Source organism: Mobula hypostoma, chromosome 21 (assembly GCF_963921235.1).
Source record: "Mobula hypostoma chromosome 21, sMobHyp1.1, whole genome shotgun sequence".
In the NCBI taxonomy this organism is placed as follows: Eukaryota; Metazoa; Chordata; class Chondrichthyes; order Myliobatiformes; family Myliobatidae; genus Mobula; species Mobula hypostoma.
The window spans coordinates 62,650,392-62,667,909 of NC_086117.1; the positions used below are offsets into that span (position 1 = coordinate 62,650,392).

General features: G+C 42.6%; 1 protein-coding gene across 2 annotated transcripts in view; it reads left to right on the forward strand.

Annotated features, from left to right (window-relative positions):
• LOC134360064 (phosphatidylinositol 4-kinase alpha) overlaps positions 1 to 17,518 on the forward strand; it is a 267,869-nt gene that overhangs the window by 57,167 nt on the left and 193,184 nt on the right. For both annotated transcript variants that reach the window (XM_063074140.1, XM_063074141.1), the window contains exons 8-9: positions 5,273 to 5,376; positions 14,891 to 15,059. In XM_063074140.1, coding sequence (XP_062930210.1) covers positions 5,273 to 5,376; positions 14,891 to 15,059 — 273 coding nt within the window. The remainder of the gene's footprint in view (positions 1 to 5,272; positions 5,377 to 14,890; positions 15,060 to 17,518) is intronic.

Sequence of the window (17,518 nt, forward strand, 5' to 3'; positions counted from 1 at the left end):
GAGCACTTCTGGCCCATCAGGTGGTGATGCAGCCAAAACCTGTCTACTACCCCAAGCCCCCTCAACATCCTTCATGATTGAATGGGGACCAGTCCCCCTTGCAGCTGGTGTACCATCTCCCACCAGCACAGGAGCACTGTGTCTAGATGAGACTAGACCCCATACCCTCAACAGCTCTTGGGAAAAGCAAGGCATTTCCCCTCAAAGCAGCAAGGCTGGTGCTGTCCACTGTAAGTCACATGTCCTGCAGGCAGTGTCCCTGGTGGAGAAAGTACGCCGCCTGTGCATGCCATCTTGGAGGAATGTCATTATACAGTTATCTTTGTAAGTCCTGAGGCGGACAGCCGCCAGCTGGGTGCACACACATATCAACGACAGACCACCCTCTGCGATCAGAAGACTGAGGACCACAGCAGAGACCCCATGCCTCCAGTTGACCCAGAAGAAATCCATCAGCCTCTTCTGGGTCCTGGAGCCAAAAGCAGAGGACGGTAAAATAATCAGTTGATGCCATATCTTTACAACGAAAGCTCCTATCAATGGGATTTACATGGTGATCCAAGTTGTCCTATTCCATTGGTCTAGTCTGTGGCAAACAACTTACAAATGTAGCTCCAGCGAAATTGAACACACCTAACTACAAATCACGCCATATGACACGTAAAAGGGCTGATTATTTTAAATGACTATTGAAATCTCAAAACAAACAGATTAAAGCTTTTGAAAATAAAGTCACAGTCAGTAAAAGGACTCATGAAGCAAGTTATTGAGTAGCTGAAAGACCATTCATTTGAGAATGTTTAACAAAGGAGTTCTCAACAGGGTATTTGAACTGAAAGGTGAATTGCAGGAGTGCTTTCAGGAAAATAGTAGGCCAGATTTTGCTAAATGCTTTGAAGATGAAGAATGTCTGCAGAAACTAGCTTACTGAACAGACATTTTTCATCATATGAACCAGTTGAATAAGTCTTCGCAAGGCCCTGGAGAAAATGTTTTGACTTCAAGTGACAAGATTCTTGGATTTAAAAGGAAACGGAATCTTTGGAAAAATCATGCTGCAAAAGGAAATCTTGAAATGTTTCTACTGCTGCTTGGGCTTGAGAGTGAGGAAGGATATCAGAAAGTCTAGAGTCTTACTGAAAACCACTTGGAAGAACTGCAGAACAATATCAAACAGTATTTTTCCTGGGTGAGGGACCTTTTCTCTAAATCTTCTGCTCAGCCTGAGAACTTGACTTTGAGAGAAGAGGAAGAACTTTGTGAGCTGCACTCTGACCATACACTCAAGATGAGATTTACTGACCTGCCCCTGGACAAGTTCTGGTTTTCTGTGAAAGAAAATCATAGGAAAACAATGAATATTTTGCTGCAGTTTTCAACTTATTACAAGTGTGAGTAAGCTTTTTCTTGTTTAACAAGCGTCAGGAACATCATCTCATTTCAGTTGAAATCTGTGTGTGCTTATCTCAGGTTTGACCCAGAATTGAGAAATGTATTCTGTTTGCTTTACGAGTTTTTAAAATTTATGAAAGAGAAAGAAAGATTAATTTCAAGAGAAGTAAACTAAGCTTAATGATGTGTTTTTTTCAAGAAAGATTGGTTAAAATTCTTTCTCTACTCAAAGCAGCATTGACAATTATTTTTGGATTATTACATCTACAACTTATTGAACATGATAATATACCATGAGCTCTAGATAAAATAATTGTTATGCAGGGGTTCCCTGAGACCTGAAAGTTATTTCAATGGTTACTCCAGGGAAAAATGGTTGAGAAAGGCTGCTGCAAATCATTCCTGTCCAACTGGTCCATGGACACCAAGTTGCTCTATCCCTCTAAACTGTTCCTGTCTGTATACCTGTCCAACTGGTCCATGGACACCAAGATATCCCTAGCCCTCTAAATCGTTCCTGTCCATGTACCTGTCCAACTGGTGCATGGACAGCAAGATGTCCCTTGCCCTCCAAGTTGTTCCTGTCCATGGACAGCAAGATGTCCCTAGCCCTCTAAATTGTTCCTATCCATGTATCTGTCCAGCTGGCTTTTAAAACTCTTTATTGTACATGCCTCAGCGACTTTCTGTGTCATTCAGTGCATATGTGTACCACCCTCTGTTTACTTTTAAAGAGTTGCCCCTCTTCAGTTTCTGATTTGATTTCACCACTCAAGTTCTTAAACAATCTTCCTTCTCACCTTAAACCTGTACCCTCTAGTTTTTGGTTCCCCCAACGCTGGGGGCAAAAAGACTGAGTGCATTCACTCTGTCTATGGCTGTCATGTATGTAAGATCACCTCTCTGTCTCCTGAACTCCAAGAGCAAAATTTCTCACCTCTCCAACCTCTCCCTATTACTTTTCTTAATCCTGGCAATGTACTTGTCAATCTTGTCTGCAGTCTTTCCATTTAATCTACATTTTCCCTTTAGCACAATGATGAAAACTGAATACAATACAACAAGTGCAGCCTCACCAGTGTCTTCTTTAGCCAGAGGGCGGTGAATCATGTCATCGGGGATATTTAAAGTGTGGGTTGATAAGTTCTTGATTAGTAAGGGTGTCAAAAGTTATGCGGAAAATGCAGGAGAATGGCTTTGAGAGGGATAATAAATCATTTGTGAAAGAATGGCGGAGTGAACTCGATGGGCCAAGTGACCTAATTCTGCTGCTTTATCTTATGGGCTTATTATACCCAGTCAGCCAGATCTGAACTATCGGGATATCCGAATTTCTTTCTCTCTCTCTCTCCTTTTTCTCCCTCTGACTATACCTCTTGCCCATCCTCTGGGTTCCCCCCCCCTTGTCTTTCTCCCCAGACCTCCTGTCCCATGATCCTCTCATATCCCCTTTGCAAATCAGCTATCCAGCTCTTGGCTCCATCCCTCCCCCTCCTGTCTTCTCCTATCATTTTGGATCTCCCCCTCCCCCTCCCACTTTCAAATCCCTTACTAACTCGTCCTTCAGTTAGTCCTGACGAAAGGTCTCGGCCTGAAATGTCGACTGTACCTCTTCCTAGAGACGCTGCCTGGCCTGCTGCATTCACCAGCAACTTTGATGTGTGTTGCTTGAATTTCCAGCATCTGCAGAATTCCTGTTGTTTGAGGACATCCGAATGGTTGGATAGTAGATCATTGACACTTCACTGTGGATGGATGAGGCTGCATTCAACATCTTTTATTTCCATTTGTCTCACCGTTTTTAGATTATCAGAAGCCATGTTGTAAAGTGTCATTCACCGTTATTTCTCTTTTCAAAGATGCTGCCTAACTTGCTGAGTATTTTTAGCATTATGTTTTCATCACTGTTTCTCTTAAGTTGTGTGAGTGGGCAGCCTCGCAGTAACTGACACTCCCTTAGGAGCGCACATAGCATTAGTTGCCGCACAGCTGGAATTTTCTTTTATATAATGTTAATATAATGTTGAAATTATGTTAAAGGTCAAAGTAGATTTATTATCAAGGTACATACATGTCGCTATATACCACACTGCAGTTGCAACACTGTTACAAATTGTAACAATAAACAGAATAGAAGTCAGTAGCTCATTGTTAATAAACCACTGGCTTGCTGGATGCCAATGCCATAATGTACGTTTTACAATAAGAAATATTGTATGCACTTCTCAGGCTATGCAAAAATTTCGTGCTCAGAGCAATGATTGGCCCATGCAGCTGTTCGAAAGAAAATTAGAGGAAACGCTGGTTTTAATATGACTTTATTTTCATTTTAACTTCAGGCAGAGGACCTTTTTTCCCGTGGCAAAGTACCCGAGCAGTGCAATTTGCACATAAATTACAGGCATTGGAGTGGGTTCAAAGGAGGTTCACAAAAATGATTCTGGGATTGTAAGGCTTAAATAAAGAGCATTTGATTGCTCTGAGCTTGTACCCGCTGGAATTCAGAAGGATGAGAGGTGATCTCATTCAAACCTGTTACGTACCCCGTAACTGGGTTGCCAAACCAGCAGAAATGGATCACTCAGTTGGAGTCTGGATTACTAGAACTAAGAAAGTTTTATTAAAGAAACAAGCAACACAGTAATCGAAAGGATAATAAATGCAACATTTCAGCAATGATAAACACACATGTGCACAGAATTAAGGTAACAGCATCAATCAAGCTCTATCGTTGTCTAGGGGTAAATGACCAAATTTCAAAGTGACACAAAAGTTCAGTCCAATTTAGTTCAGTTCGCAGTAATCGTTGCCATGGCGATGGACAACGTGGGGGGAGAGAGAGAGAGAACGGGAACGACTGATCATTCAGACACGGCTTCCACTCACAGACCGGCGATATGGCTCACAAGCAGCTTTTGGGCAGGTCCTTGGTGATGTCACCTGAGGTCACCGACTGTGACCCCTCCTCCAGATGCGGTCGATCCTCTGCAGTGAACCCGGCACCCAAGCGAGGGTGGACACACACCGGGTTCCCGCTGATCGTACCTTTCCACCCTGTGCGTTTAAGGTCCGGTACTTCCCACCGACTCGTGAGAGGCGCACCGCTTCCAGGGTCTCGTTACCTCGGGTGTCATGTGTGTCTGACTTAGCGAACCTGTCCCTTTTTATCCCCCTGCTGGGGTATCGCCTGTCCATCACTTCAAACAGTTCAGAGTTCAAAGGGGGAGCCGCTCCAGACAGCTCTCTCTCTCCCGTCCCTTCATTACACATCTCCAGATGCTGTTTCATTGTGTTCCTTATCTCTCTCTTGAAGACAGGTGGCAGACCAACTGCTGATCGCACAGGACAGCTAACATCTTATCTATGTGTATTCTTGTCACAAACCTATCAAATGTTGAAAGGCCTTGATAAAGTGGATGTGGAGAGGATGTTTCCTATGGTGGAGGAGACTAGGACCAGAGGGCACAGCCTCAAAATAGAGGGACATCCATTTAAAATGGAGATGAGGAAAAATTTCTTTTGTGGTGAATCTTGGAATTTGTTGCCACAGGCTGCAGTGAAGGCCAAGTCATTGGGTGTATTGAAGGCAGAGATTGATAGATTCTTGATTCATCAGGGCATGAAGGGTTACAGGGAGAAGGCAGGAGATTAGGGCTCAAAGGGAAATGGATCAGCCATGATGAAATGGTGGAGAAGACTCAATGGGCCAAATGGCCTAATTTTGCTCCTATATCTTATAGCTTTATAAAAGTTGAGAAAATGCCCACTAGTTAGCTGTTCGCCTATCTCACTTCTGATTTATGAGACTTAAGTGCGGTTCCCAATATCAAATATTTCAGTGTGTTGATGAGGTGGACTGATCAACTCCTATGTTTTACAGCAATATATTTACCAAGAAGTGTGGAACCTCTTTCAGCAAATCAGTGTGAAAGCCAGTTCTGTTGTTTACTCAGCAACTAAAGACCACAAAGACCATGGCTACAGGTAAGCTCTGAATTCTTGCTGCATTTCATGTGTACAACCTGTTCTTTTGTTTTTCCTTTCCATTCGGTTTGATCTATTCATGTTCAAAAGAAATCCATGCAAAGAAGCAACACAGCTTATTAGATCCACACAGAATGCCTGCAGAACCCAGCAGGTCAGGCAGCATCAGGTCCTGATGAAGGGTCTCGGTCAGAAACATCGACTATTTATTCCCTTCCATGGAGGCTGCCTTACTTGCTTTGTTCTTCCAACATTTTGTATGTTTTGCTCTGGATTTCCAGCATCTGCAGATTCTTCTGTATTTTTATTTTTCGATCTATGAGCCTTTTTGTTTAGGCATTTTGCACTCCTCGGCAAATGGCAGTGGATGGCTTTCTTCTGTTGAGAACATTTTTGAGCCAAGGTCTTTAAAATCACCATTATCTTTCTCAAGAACAATTGGCAAATCCTGTCTTCTGCTCCGCATCTCCATACTTCCCTCCCCTCTGGTGAGTGCTTGTGTTCCAAACCACCCCCCCGCCCCAACCTTGGAGTATCCTGCCTCCACGGGGATGACCACCCTCTCCCCCCTGACTGTGACTGCAGGTCAGGTTAGGAGACAACTAGAGAAACTACCATCAAGGCAAGGCTGCTGGCCCGGACGGTATCAGCCCCAGGGTACTGAAAGCCTGTGCAAGCCAGCTGTCTGCTATTTTGCAGCACCTTTACATTCTGAGTCTGAGTCAGGAGAGGTACCGGTACTATGAAAGACTTCCTGCTTGGTTCCTGAATCCAAGAAGACACCTCCATCTGGATTTGATGACTACAGACCAATTGCCCACGCGTCTCATGTGATGAAGGTGCAGGAGAGGCTGATCCTGACTTATCTTGGACTACAGGCAAGATCTTCGCTGGACCCTCTACATTTTGCCTACCAACCTCATGTGGGAGTGGATGCTGCCATCATCTACCTGTTGCAATGAGTTCACTCTCACCGGGATGATGCTATTGGCCTTATGAGAATCACATTCAGTATAATCCAGCCACTTCTGAGCGAGAAACTGCAAAGGATGGGTGTAGACAAATTCACTATCTCCTGGATTACAGAAAATCTTTCCTACCAAATGCAATAAGCATATACAAAAGTTCATCTATGTGCGACAGGAGAACAATATTCTCTGCTTTATTATTTCGTACGTTATCATTGCACATTACTGTACATTGTTACTTATTGTGTATATTATTATTCTGTATATTATTGTTAATTAAGTCTGCACACTGCTAAGTGTGTTTTTAAATGTAATGAAAAAATTTCCCACTTGGGGTCAATAAAGTACTTATTATTATTATTACTGAAGGATGTTATTTGGTTCATTGTGTCTTGTAATAATTTCTAGAGCAAACTTTTCAGTTAGTTCAGCTTTCTTCTGGTTCAAAGTTTGAAGTACATATACTTCACTATTTTCAGATATAAAGAAACACAATAGCTGCAGAATACAGCCATGGTAGTTCAGAGGAAGTATTTCTAGAAGTTTTGTGAGCTGCTACAAAACATCGCTGTGTGTTGCCAGCACCATCTTGAAGAAGAACTTTCCCTGAGTTGATATATTTACCCAATTTCCTTTTGAAAATTACTTGAATCTGCTTCACCATCTATTGTAATGCAGTCCAGTCATTAAAAAAAAATCCTATTAAGCCTTTTTTTGAAACAGAATAGTGCCTTTTTTTTTATAAGATATGTGTTGTTCAGGTGAGGTGACAAAATGGTGGTCACCCTATTCCTTGAACAGTTCAGTCTGTGTTGAAAATGCTGCAGCAAAAATATTCCAAAGTTCAAAGTAAATTTATTATCAGAGTACATATATGTCACCATATACTAACACTGAGATTCATTTTCTTGTGGGCATGCTCAATAAATCCAGAATAGAATAATAACCACAATAGAATTGATGAAAAACCGAATCAATGGGTGTTCAACCAGTGTGCAAAAGACAACAAATTATGAAAATACAAAAAGAAAGAAATAGTAAATAAAAAAGCAATAAGTATCGACAACATGAATTGAAGAGTCCTTGAAAGTGAGTCCAATCATTGTGGGAACATTGCAACGAGGGGATAAGTGAAGTTGAGTGAAGTTAGCCCCTTTGGTTCAAGAGCGTGATGGTAGAGGCGTAATAACTGTTCCCGAACCAGGTGGTGTGAGTCCTGAGGCTCCTGTACCTTCTTCCTGATGGCAGCAGCAAGAAGCGAGCATGACCTGGGAGGTGGGGGTCCCTGATGATGGATGTTGCTTTCCTGCGACAGCGTTTCATGTCGATGTGCTCAATGATGGGGAAAGCTTTACCCCTGATGGACTGGGCTTGAATCTGCTACCTTTTGTAGGACTTTCCAAGCCTGACTGTGGTTGTAGAACATTACAGCACAGTATAGGCCCTTTGGCTCATGATGTTGTGCAGACGTCAGACTCTGAGATCAATTTCTCCTACATAGACATTCATTTTTTATCACCCAAGTGCCTATCTAAGGGTTTCTTAAATGATCCTAATGTATTTGCCATCACGGCTGATAGCATGTTCAAAGCACCCACCACTCTCTATCGAAAAAAGTCCTGACATCTTCCATATATTTTCCTCAAATCACCTTAAAATTATGCCTCCTCATTAGTTATTTCTGCCCTGGGGGAAAAAGTCTAGCTATCCACTTGAACCATGCCTCTTACTTTCTGTACACCTCTATCAGGGCGCCTCTCATCATCCCGTGCTCCAAAGAGAATAGCCTGAGTTTACACTTCCTATCCTCAAGGCATGCTCTTTAGTCAGGGAAGCATTCTGATAAATCTTCTTTATACCCTCTCTAAAGCTTCCACATCCTTCCTGTAATGAGGAGATCAGATCTGAACGTGATACTCCAAGTGTGGTCTAAGCAGAGATTTATAGAGCTACAGTATCATCTCACAGCCTTGAACGTAATCCCCAGTAAAGAAGGCCAACACACCAGAATCAGAATCAGGTTTATTATCACCGGCATGTGTCATGAAATTTGTTAACTTAGCCTTCTTGCGCCTTCTTAACTCTCAATAATCTTTTTCCTACCTATGTGGTTGGTACCAATATGTACTATGACTTCTGGTTGTTCATCCTCCCCCTTTAGAATGCTGTGGACCAAATCAGAGACATCTCTGACCCTGGCACCTGGGAGGCAACATACCATCTCATGTTTCTTTCACGTCCACAGAATGTCCTGTTAGCTCCATTAACTATGGAATCCCCTATGACGACTGCACTCCTCTTCTTCTCCCCCCCCACCTCCACCATTCCCTTCTGAGCCACAGAGCCAAATTACAGTGCCAGACACCCAGTTGCTATGGCTATCCCTGGTACATTGTTCTTCCCCCTCCCCTCCAATAAATTCCTAAAATAGTATAAACTTTCGTGGCAACTTTGTGGGATTTACAAAGATCCCTACAACATTGGGGTGCTTGTCTCTTGCGCTGGTTGTGTCAGTCATTTAGTGCCAGTTTGTTTGAGGGTATGAGCGATGATGTTAATGACCCTGCTGCAAGGACTACTTGAAAACCAGCTAAAAGTCGCTGAAAGACCATCATTAAGGACCCTCATCACCCAGGTTTTGTCTTGTTTTCATTGCTACTGTCAGGAAGGAGGTACAGAAGCCTGAAGACACGCACTCAATGATTCAAGAACAACTTCTTCCCCTCTGCTATATGATTTCTGAATGGACATTGAACCCATGAACACTACCTCACTACTTTTTTCTGCACTGATTATTTAATTTAACTGTTATATGTATATAAATATTTACTGTAATTCATGTTTTTTTTTCTATTATTCTGTATTGCGTTGTACTGCTGCCTCAAAGACAGCAAATTTCACGACATCTGCTGGTGATATTAAACCTGATTCTGAATTCCAAGTTGCAAAAATACATTTTCATCCTTTATTACCAACCAACAATAAAATCCTTCAACTCTTCCGTAATTCACGTGAAAGTAATTGGATCAAATTCAAACAAAGACGAGCAATCAAAGAGAAATATGCACTCCCTATTCACCCCTCTCTTTATAGGTGACTATATCTGTTTATTTTAACCGCCATGCAATGCTGCACATTGCTCGCTAACCACTGCCCAAGCCTGCATGATAAATTACTTTATCCCAGAGTGAGGATGCACAATGTAAATACAATACAGACAGACAATAAACGGATACATTGCTCCTACAACTGGCAATGTGATTCATGGATCATTAAATCACCCCGTTTGGTTGCTCTGTTGGAGACCGTGGGCTTGAATTGAATAAACACTCATTTTGGTATTCTTGCCAACATTACCTCAGACTGAGCATAGAAATTACAAGTATCAATAGATGTGATAACTCCTTCCCCACAGGGACTTGTCAATACAGTGAAATCATGGTGATAGCAGTTTTAGGTCCCTTACCTAAAAATGGATGCACTGACATTGGAGAGGGTTCAAAGGAGGTTCATGGAAATTATTGCAGGATTGAAAGGCTTGTCATTTGAGGAGTATTTGATGGCTGTGGGCCTTGATTCACTGGAATTTAGATGAATGAGAGGTGACCTCATTGAAACCTATCGAATATTGAAAGGCCTCAAGAGAGTGGATGTAGAGAGGATGTTTCCTATGGTGGGGGAGTCTAAGATGAGAGGACACTGTTTCAGAATAGAAGGGTGTCCTTTTAAAACAGAGATGAGGAGGAATTCCTTTTGCCAGAGAGTGGTGAATCTGTGGAATTCCTTGCCACAGGCGGCAGTGGAGGCCAAGTCATTGAGTGCATTTAGGGGAGAGGTTGATAGAATCTTGATTAGGCAGGGCATGAAGGGATACGGGGAGAAAGCAGGAGATTGGAGCTTAGAGGGAAAGTGGATCAGCCATGCTGAAATGGCGGAGGAGACTTGATGGGCTGAATGGCCCAATTCTTCTCCAATATATTTTATTTCAGTATCGAATAGCCCCACCAACTGAGCTAGTGATTCAGTGCAACATTTATGAGAAGTTTGGATAAGGAGGGGTAAGAGGTCTATGCCCCAGGCGGGTCAATGGGACAAGGACAAGGACAAGGAGGACTAATATTTCGGCATGGACTGGATGGGCTGGAGGGCTTGTTTCTGTGCTATAGTACTCTGTGACTAATTTCACCCTAGTGGTGGCCTGCTGACACCATGTATGTTGGCATTCCAATTCAGATTATGAAGGGTGAATACAAGCAAAGGTGATGGGGTGGAGATACATCTCTACCAAAGGATGTGTAAGACATTTCTTCCCTTCGCTAGCCTGTAAGTCACCCTCGAGCAGGGTGTAGCACCTGCTTTAGCCTCCCTCCACTGATCAGGGTCACGTGAAGCCATGGGAGCAGGTGGTGGATGGTCGTATGAGCTACTGGTGCATATAACCATATAACCATATAACAATTACAGCATGGAAACAGGCCATCTCGGCCCTTCTAGTCTGTGCCGAACTCTTACTCTCACCTAGTTCCACCGACCTGCACTCAGCCCATAACCCTCTATTCCTTTCCTGTCCATATATCTATCCAATTTAACTTTAAACAACAACATCGAACATGCCTTAACCACTTCTGCTGGAAGCTCGTTCCACACAGCTACCACTCTCTGAGTAAAGAAGTTCCCCCTCATGTTACCCCTAAACTTTTTGTCCTTTAACTCTCAACTCATGTCCTCTTGTTTGAGTCTCCCCAGTCTCAATGGAGAAAGCCTATCCACGTCAACTCTAACAATCCCCCTCATAATTTTAAACACCTCTATCAAGTCCCCCCTCAACCTTCTACGCTCCAAAGAATAAAGACCTAATCTGTTCAACTTTTCTCTGTAACTTAGGAGATGAAACCCAGGCAACATTTCAGTTAACCTCCTCTATACTCTCTCAATTTTATTGACATCTTTCCTATAATTTGGTGACCAGAACTGTACACAATACTCCAAATTTGGCCTTACCAATGCTTTATACAATTTCTACATTACATCCCAACTCCTATACTCAATGCTTTGATTAATAAAGGCCAGCATACCAAATGCTTTCTTCACCACCCTATCCACATGAGATTCCACCTTCAGGGAACTATGCACCATTATTCCTAGATTCCTCTGTTCTGCAGCATTCTTCAATGCCCTACCATTTACCATGTGTGTCTTATTTTGATTAGTCCTACCAAAATGTAGCACCTCACATTTTTCAACATTAAACTCCATCTGCCATCTTTTAGCCCACTCTTCTAACTGGCCTAAATCTCTCTGCAAGCTTTGAAAACCTACTTCATCATCCACAATGCCACCTATCCTAGTATCATCTGCATATTTACTAATCCAATTTACCACCCCATCATCCAGATCATTAATATATATGACAAATAACATTGGACCCAGTACAGATCCCTGAGGCACACCGCTACACACCCTCCTCCAATCTGACACACAGTTATCCACCACTACTCTCTGGCGTCTCCCATCTAGCCACGCTGAATCCATTTTACTACTTCGATATTAATGCCTGACAACTGAACCTTCCTAACTAAACTTCCGTGTGGCACCTTGTCAAAGGCCTTACTGAAGTCCATATAGACAACATCCACCGCTTTACCCTCGTCAACTTCCTTAGTAACTACATCAAAAAATTCAATAAGATTTGTCAAACATGACCTCCCACGCACAAATCCATGTTGACTGTTCCTGGTCAGACCCTGTCAATCCAGATAATTATATATACCATCTCTAAGAATACTTTCCATCAATTTACCCACCACTGATGTCAAACTCACAGGCCGATAATTGCCAGGTTTACTCTTAGAACCCTTCTTAAACAATGAAACCACATGAGCAATACGCCAATCCTCCGGCACCATCCCCGTTTCTAATGACACTTGAAATATTTCTGTCAGAGCCCCTGCTATTTCCACACTAACTTCCCTCAATGTCCTAGGGAATATCTTGTCCGGACCCAGAGACTTATCCACTTTTATATTCCTTAAAAGCGCCAGTACTTCCTCTTCTTTAATTGTCATACTTTCCATAACTTCCCTTCTTGTTTCCTTTACCTTACACAATTCAATATCCTTCTCCCCAGTGAATACTAAAGAAAAGAAATTGTTCAAAATCTCCCCCATCTCTTTTGGCTCCGCACATAGCCATCCACTCTGATTCTCCAAGGGACCAATTTTATCCCTCACTATCCTTTTGCCACTAACATAACCGTAGAAACCCTTTGGATTTATTTTCACCTTACTTGCCAAAGCAGCCTCGTATCTTCTTTTAGCTTTTCTAATTTCTTTCTTAAGATTCTTTTTACATTCTTTATATTCCTCGAGCACCTTATTAACTCCAAGCTGCCTATATTTATTGAAGATCCCTCTCTTTTTCCAAACCAAGTTTCAATATCCCTTGAAAACCATGGCTCTCTCAAACTTTTAACCTTTCCTTTCGACCTAACAGGAACATAAAGATCCTGTACCCTCAAAATTTCACCTTTAAATGACCTCCATTTCTCTATTACATCCTTCCCACAAAGCAAATTGTCCCAATCCACTGCTTCTAAGTCCTTTCGCATCTCCTTCAATCAAAAATCTCAATCCTAGGTCCAGTCCTATCCTTCTCCATAATTACACTGAAACTAATGGTATTGTGATCACTGGACCTGAAGTGCTCTCCAACACATACCTCCGTCACCTTCCCTGTCTCATTCCCTAACAGGAGATCCAACACTGTCCCTTCTCTATTTGGTACCTCTGTGTATTGCTCCAAAAAACTATCTTGCACACATTTGACAAACTCCAAACCATCCAGCCGTTTTACAGAATGGTCTTCCCAGTCTATGTGTGGAAAATTAAAATCTCCCACAGTCACAACCTTGTGCTTACTACAAATATCTGCTATCTCCTCACAAATTTGCTCCTCCAGTGCTCGGTCCCGATTAGGTGGTCTATAATACACCCCTATAAGCGTCACAACGCCTTTCCTATTCCTCAATTCCACCCAAATAGCCTCCCGAGACGAGTCCACTAATCTATCCTGCCAGAGCACTGCTGTTATATATTCTCTGACAAGCAATGCGACACCTCCCCCCTTACCCCTCCTATCACACCTGAAGCAACGAAATCCTGGAATATTTAGTTGCCAATCACACCCCTCCTGCAACCACGTTTCAGTAATAGCTACAACATCATATTTCCAGGTATCAATCCATGCTCTAAGCTCATCTACCTTTCTTACAATGCTCCTAGCATTAAAATAGATGCATTTTAGAAACTCTCCCACTCTCTGTTTATCCTTAATGGAGCAAACAACTTTGTTATCTTTTTCTTCCTTTTCCCTTACATCCTTGGTCTGATTGCTCCTGATCTCTGTCCCCTGCCTATCCTCCCTCCCTCACCATCTACCTGCCTTCTCCATTTGTGAACCAACCTCCCCTCTCCTATTCTCCTTAATTTGATTCCCTCCCCTGAACCATTCTAGTTTAAAGTCACCTCAGTAGCCCTCGCAAATCTCCCCGCCAGGATATTGGTCCCCCCTAGGATCCAAGTGTAACCCGTCCTTTTTGTACAGGTCACACCTGCGCCAATAGAAGTCCCAATGATCCAATAACTTGAATCCCTGCCCCCTGCTCCAATCCCTCAGCCACGCATTTATCCTCCACCTCATCGCATTCCTACTCTCACTGTCACGTGGCACAGGCAGTAATCCCGAGATTACTACCTTTGTGGTCCTTTTTCTCAACTCCCTTCCTAACTCCCTATATTCTTCTTTCAGGACCTCTTCCCCTTTTCCTACCTATGTCATTGGTACCTATATGTACCACGACCTCTGGCTCCTCTCCCTCCCACTTGAGGATCTCTTGGACGCGATCAGAAACATCCCGGGCCCTGGCACCAGGGAGGCAAACTACCATATCACAAGTCCTGGTTATGTGTACACTGACCTTAGGCAGACAGTCTCTGAAGAGTATTGATAATGGCTGGGGTCACCTGTCTTGTAAAGATATTGCCTATAAGGCACTTCAGTACAAAAAAATGCCAAGAACAAGTTAAAGATGGATTAAAGATAGACGGAAGACCATGGTCACACACGTCATATGACGTGGCACCATAATGATGATGATAAATACAAGCAGGCTTTTTCCTCTGAGGTTGGGCAAGACTAGAACTGGAGGTCATAGGTTTAGGGTGAAAGGGGAATCTGACAGAGAGCTCCTTCATTCAGAGGGTGGAATGAACTGCCTGTGGATGTGGTAGATACAAGAAATATTTAAGTGAAATTTGGCTGGCTACATTGATGGGAGTGGTTTGGAGGGCTATGGTCCAATTGCGGGTTGATGAGACTAGGCAGATCAGCAATGCTCTATGAAACTGGGACACCACCTCTCCTAAGATATCTAACTCATTGACCAATACATAACTTATTATAAGAGGCAAATACATGTGGATAATAACTGGATATAATACGACTGTGAGATGATTTGAATATGTCTTGTCCTTGTCTCTCCATGTCAGGCACTGCTCCCTAGCAGTTATCAATGCCCTCGCCAACATTGCAGCCAACCTGCAGGGGGAGCAATTGGTGGATGAACTCCTTGTCAACTTGCTCGAGCTGTTTGTGCAGCTGGGTTTGGAAGGGAAGAGGGCCAGTGAACGTGCGAGTGAGAAAGGTCCTGCATTAAAGGTAAGCGCCAGGTGGCATCACTGGCAAAACTAGTATAAATCAGTCTTATTCTGGTGTCTTGCCCCTCACTTTCAAGTTCTGACAAAGGGTCTTGGCCCGAAACGTCTACTGTTTGTTAACCATTCATCAGCGGAACTAGCTGAAGAAACTCACTATGCAGTTCTTAATTAATTGAAGCTTCTACTTTATTGTCTCTGCACAAACAATAATGTAACTATGTTGACACGAGGCCAACAACTCAGAACATGAATTCTACTGTTTCCTTTGTACCAATGCTCTCTAAGACCACTTTTCCAATTTACAACATTGAAATAGGGGATCTCTTCCACTGGCCAGGTGATCATTCCTTTCATCTCCCAGTTCCTGGTTCTTTTTTGCAATGGTGAATCTCTTGAATTGTTGCAAGTTTGCTTTTGAAGCCTCTACTTTTATATGAATTCCTTACCTGTTCAAACGTTCTATTTCAGTTTTATTGGCTATGGGTCATCTGACCTATAACTCCTACTTATTGGCTCTAGTATAAGCAAGCATCCAATTATTGCCCTCTTTTGCAAGTGAAGCTGGTAATTTATGGCTCTTTGTTCTAAATCAGTTACTAAGCTAGTAACCTGCTCGAATCGGTCAGGGCAGACCCCACCATTCACAAACCTGCATGTTACATGTAACCAAAGAATAACTCACAAATAACTTCTTATTTGGAAACTATCTCTAGTCCAGCGGGTCCAGCATTGTGTCTATTTAAAACACTGATCCAGAAGAGCAAAATCAATTCACAAAATGAAGGATATAAAGTAGCTTCACAAAATGGCAACCTCCATTCATTCATTCAACCTCATGGCAAGAACTAAGACAGTTGATTCGTCTGCTTCCACTGTCCTTGACCCATTGGAGTTTGCTGTTTTCTATCATATTTCAATTCCTCCATAGCCTATGGTTCTGTGGGTGTGGCTTAACCTGATGAGTTCTAGCATTTTGTATGTGTCACTCTGGTAAATTTGTTTATTATTACGTAGACTTTGCCTTCCTGGCTTCACCAGGGATTCCGTACATGGCAGAGGTTTCCCTGCAATTCATCTCTGTGTCGCAATGTACTCCGTTCCTTGTAAATAAATCATGTTATTTCACTAACACTGCTAAATGTTGCCCAGTATTTGTTTCATTGAACAAATTCCAATTTCAAACGGATTATTTTGTTGCTATTTTTGCTTTGGATTCTGATTTTCTCATTCATATCAGTTGTTAAAAGCGTTTACTCTAAGCAATCATAATTTACACCCTCTCACACACACACAAGAAAATCTGCAGATGCTGGAAATCCAATTCAAGAGTCCTGATGAAGGGTCCTGGCCTGAAATGTTGATTGTACTATTTTCCATAGATGCTGCCTGGCCTGCTGAGGTCCTCCAGCATTTTGTGTGTGTTGCATGTTCTCCAGTTTCCCCTTATGTTCCAAACATGTACAGGTTAGGGTTAGTAAACTGTGGGCATGCTACATCGATACCTGTAGACCTTCCCCCAGCACATACTCGGGCTGTGTTGATCGTTGACACAAATGACGCACTTTACTCTATGTTTTGATAGACGTGACAAATTAAGCTGATCTTTCTCTTTAAAATTGGTACAAAGCTCTTGAATTCCTTCTTTAAGCCTCTCAGTCTCTCCATCTTACTAACCTATAGTAACCCATGCATCTTTGGAATGTGGAAGGAAACTGGAGCACCTTGAGGAAAGCCACATGGACTTGGGGAGAATCCCTATTGCTGGTACTGTATCTTCATAGGTTTGAAGCAATAAAGGTAATAGGTTTAAAACAGTAGAAAATGCCTACTTGCATTTATCCTTTCTAAACCCCTCATATGGGTGGCGGGGTGGAGATGTACCAAAGGAAGTGTAAGGCGCCCCTTCCCTCTGCTAGCCTGCAGGTCACCCTTGGGTAAGGAGGGGGGAAAACACCGGAATAAAAAGGTGGGGGTGGAGAAGGGAATAGCCAGAAAGTAATAGATGAAGCCAGATGAGTTGGAAAGGTTGAGGGTTGGAGAGGAAAGAATTCTGATAGGAGAGGAGAGTGGCCCATAGGAAAAAGGGAAAGAAAGAGTACCAGGCTTACATTTGAGATTATGTAGGAATAAAGCCCACCTTCCCCTTCCCGCACTTTTTTATTCTGGCATCTTCCCCCTTTCTTCTTAGTCCTGATGAAGGGTCTCGGCCCAAAATATCGACTGTTCATTCATTTCCATAGATGCTGCCTGGCTTGCTGACTTCCTCCAGCATTTTGTGTGTGTTGCTCATAATTTACACCCTGGTACCTTGTCCATGTGTGGTGAATCTTGAGTCATTAATTTTCAGGAAGAAAATTGCCAGAATAATACACAGTCCACTGCAATACAAATTGGATTTGGGGGTTTTACTTGGCAAAAGGAAAAATTGCCTCTTGGAAATGCAGCTGGCTAAAATAAAAA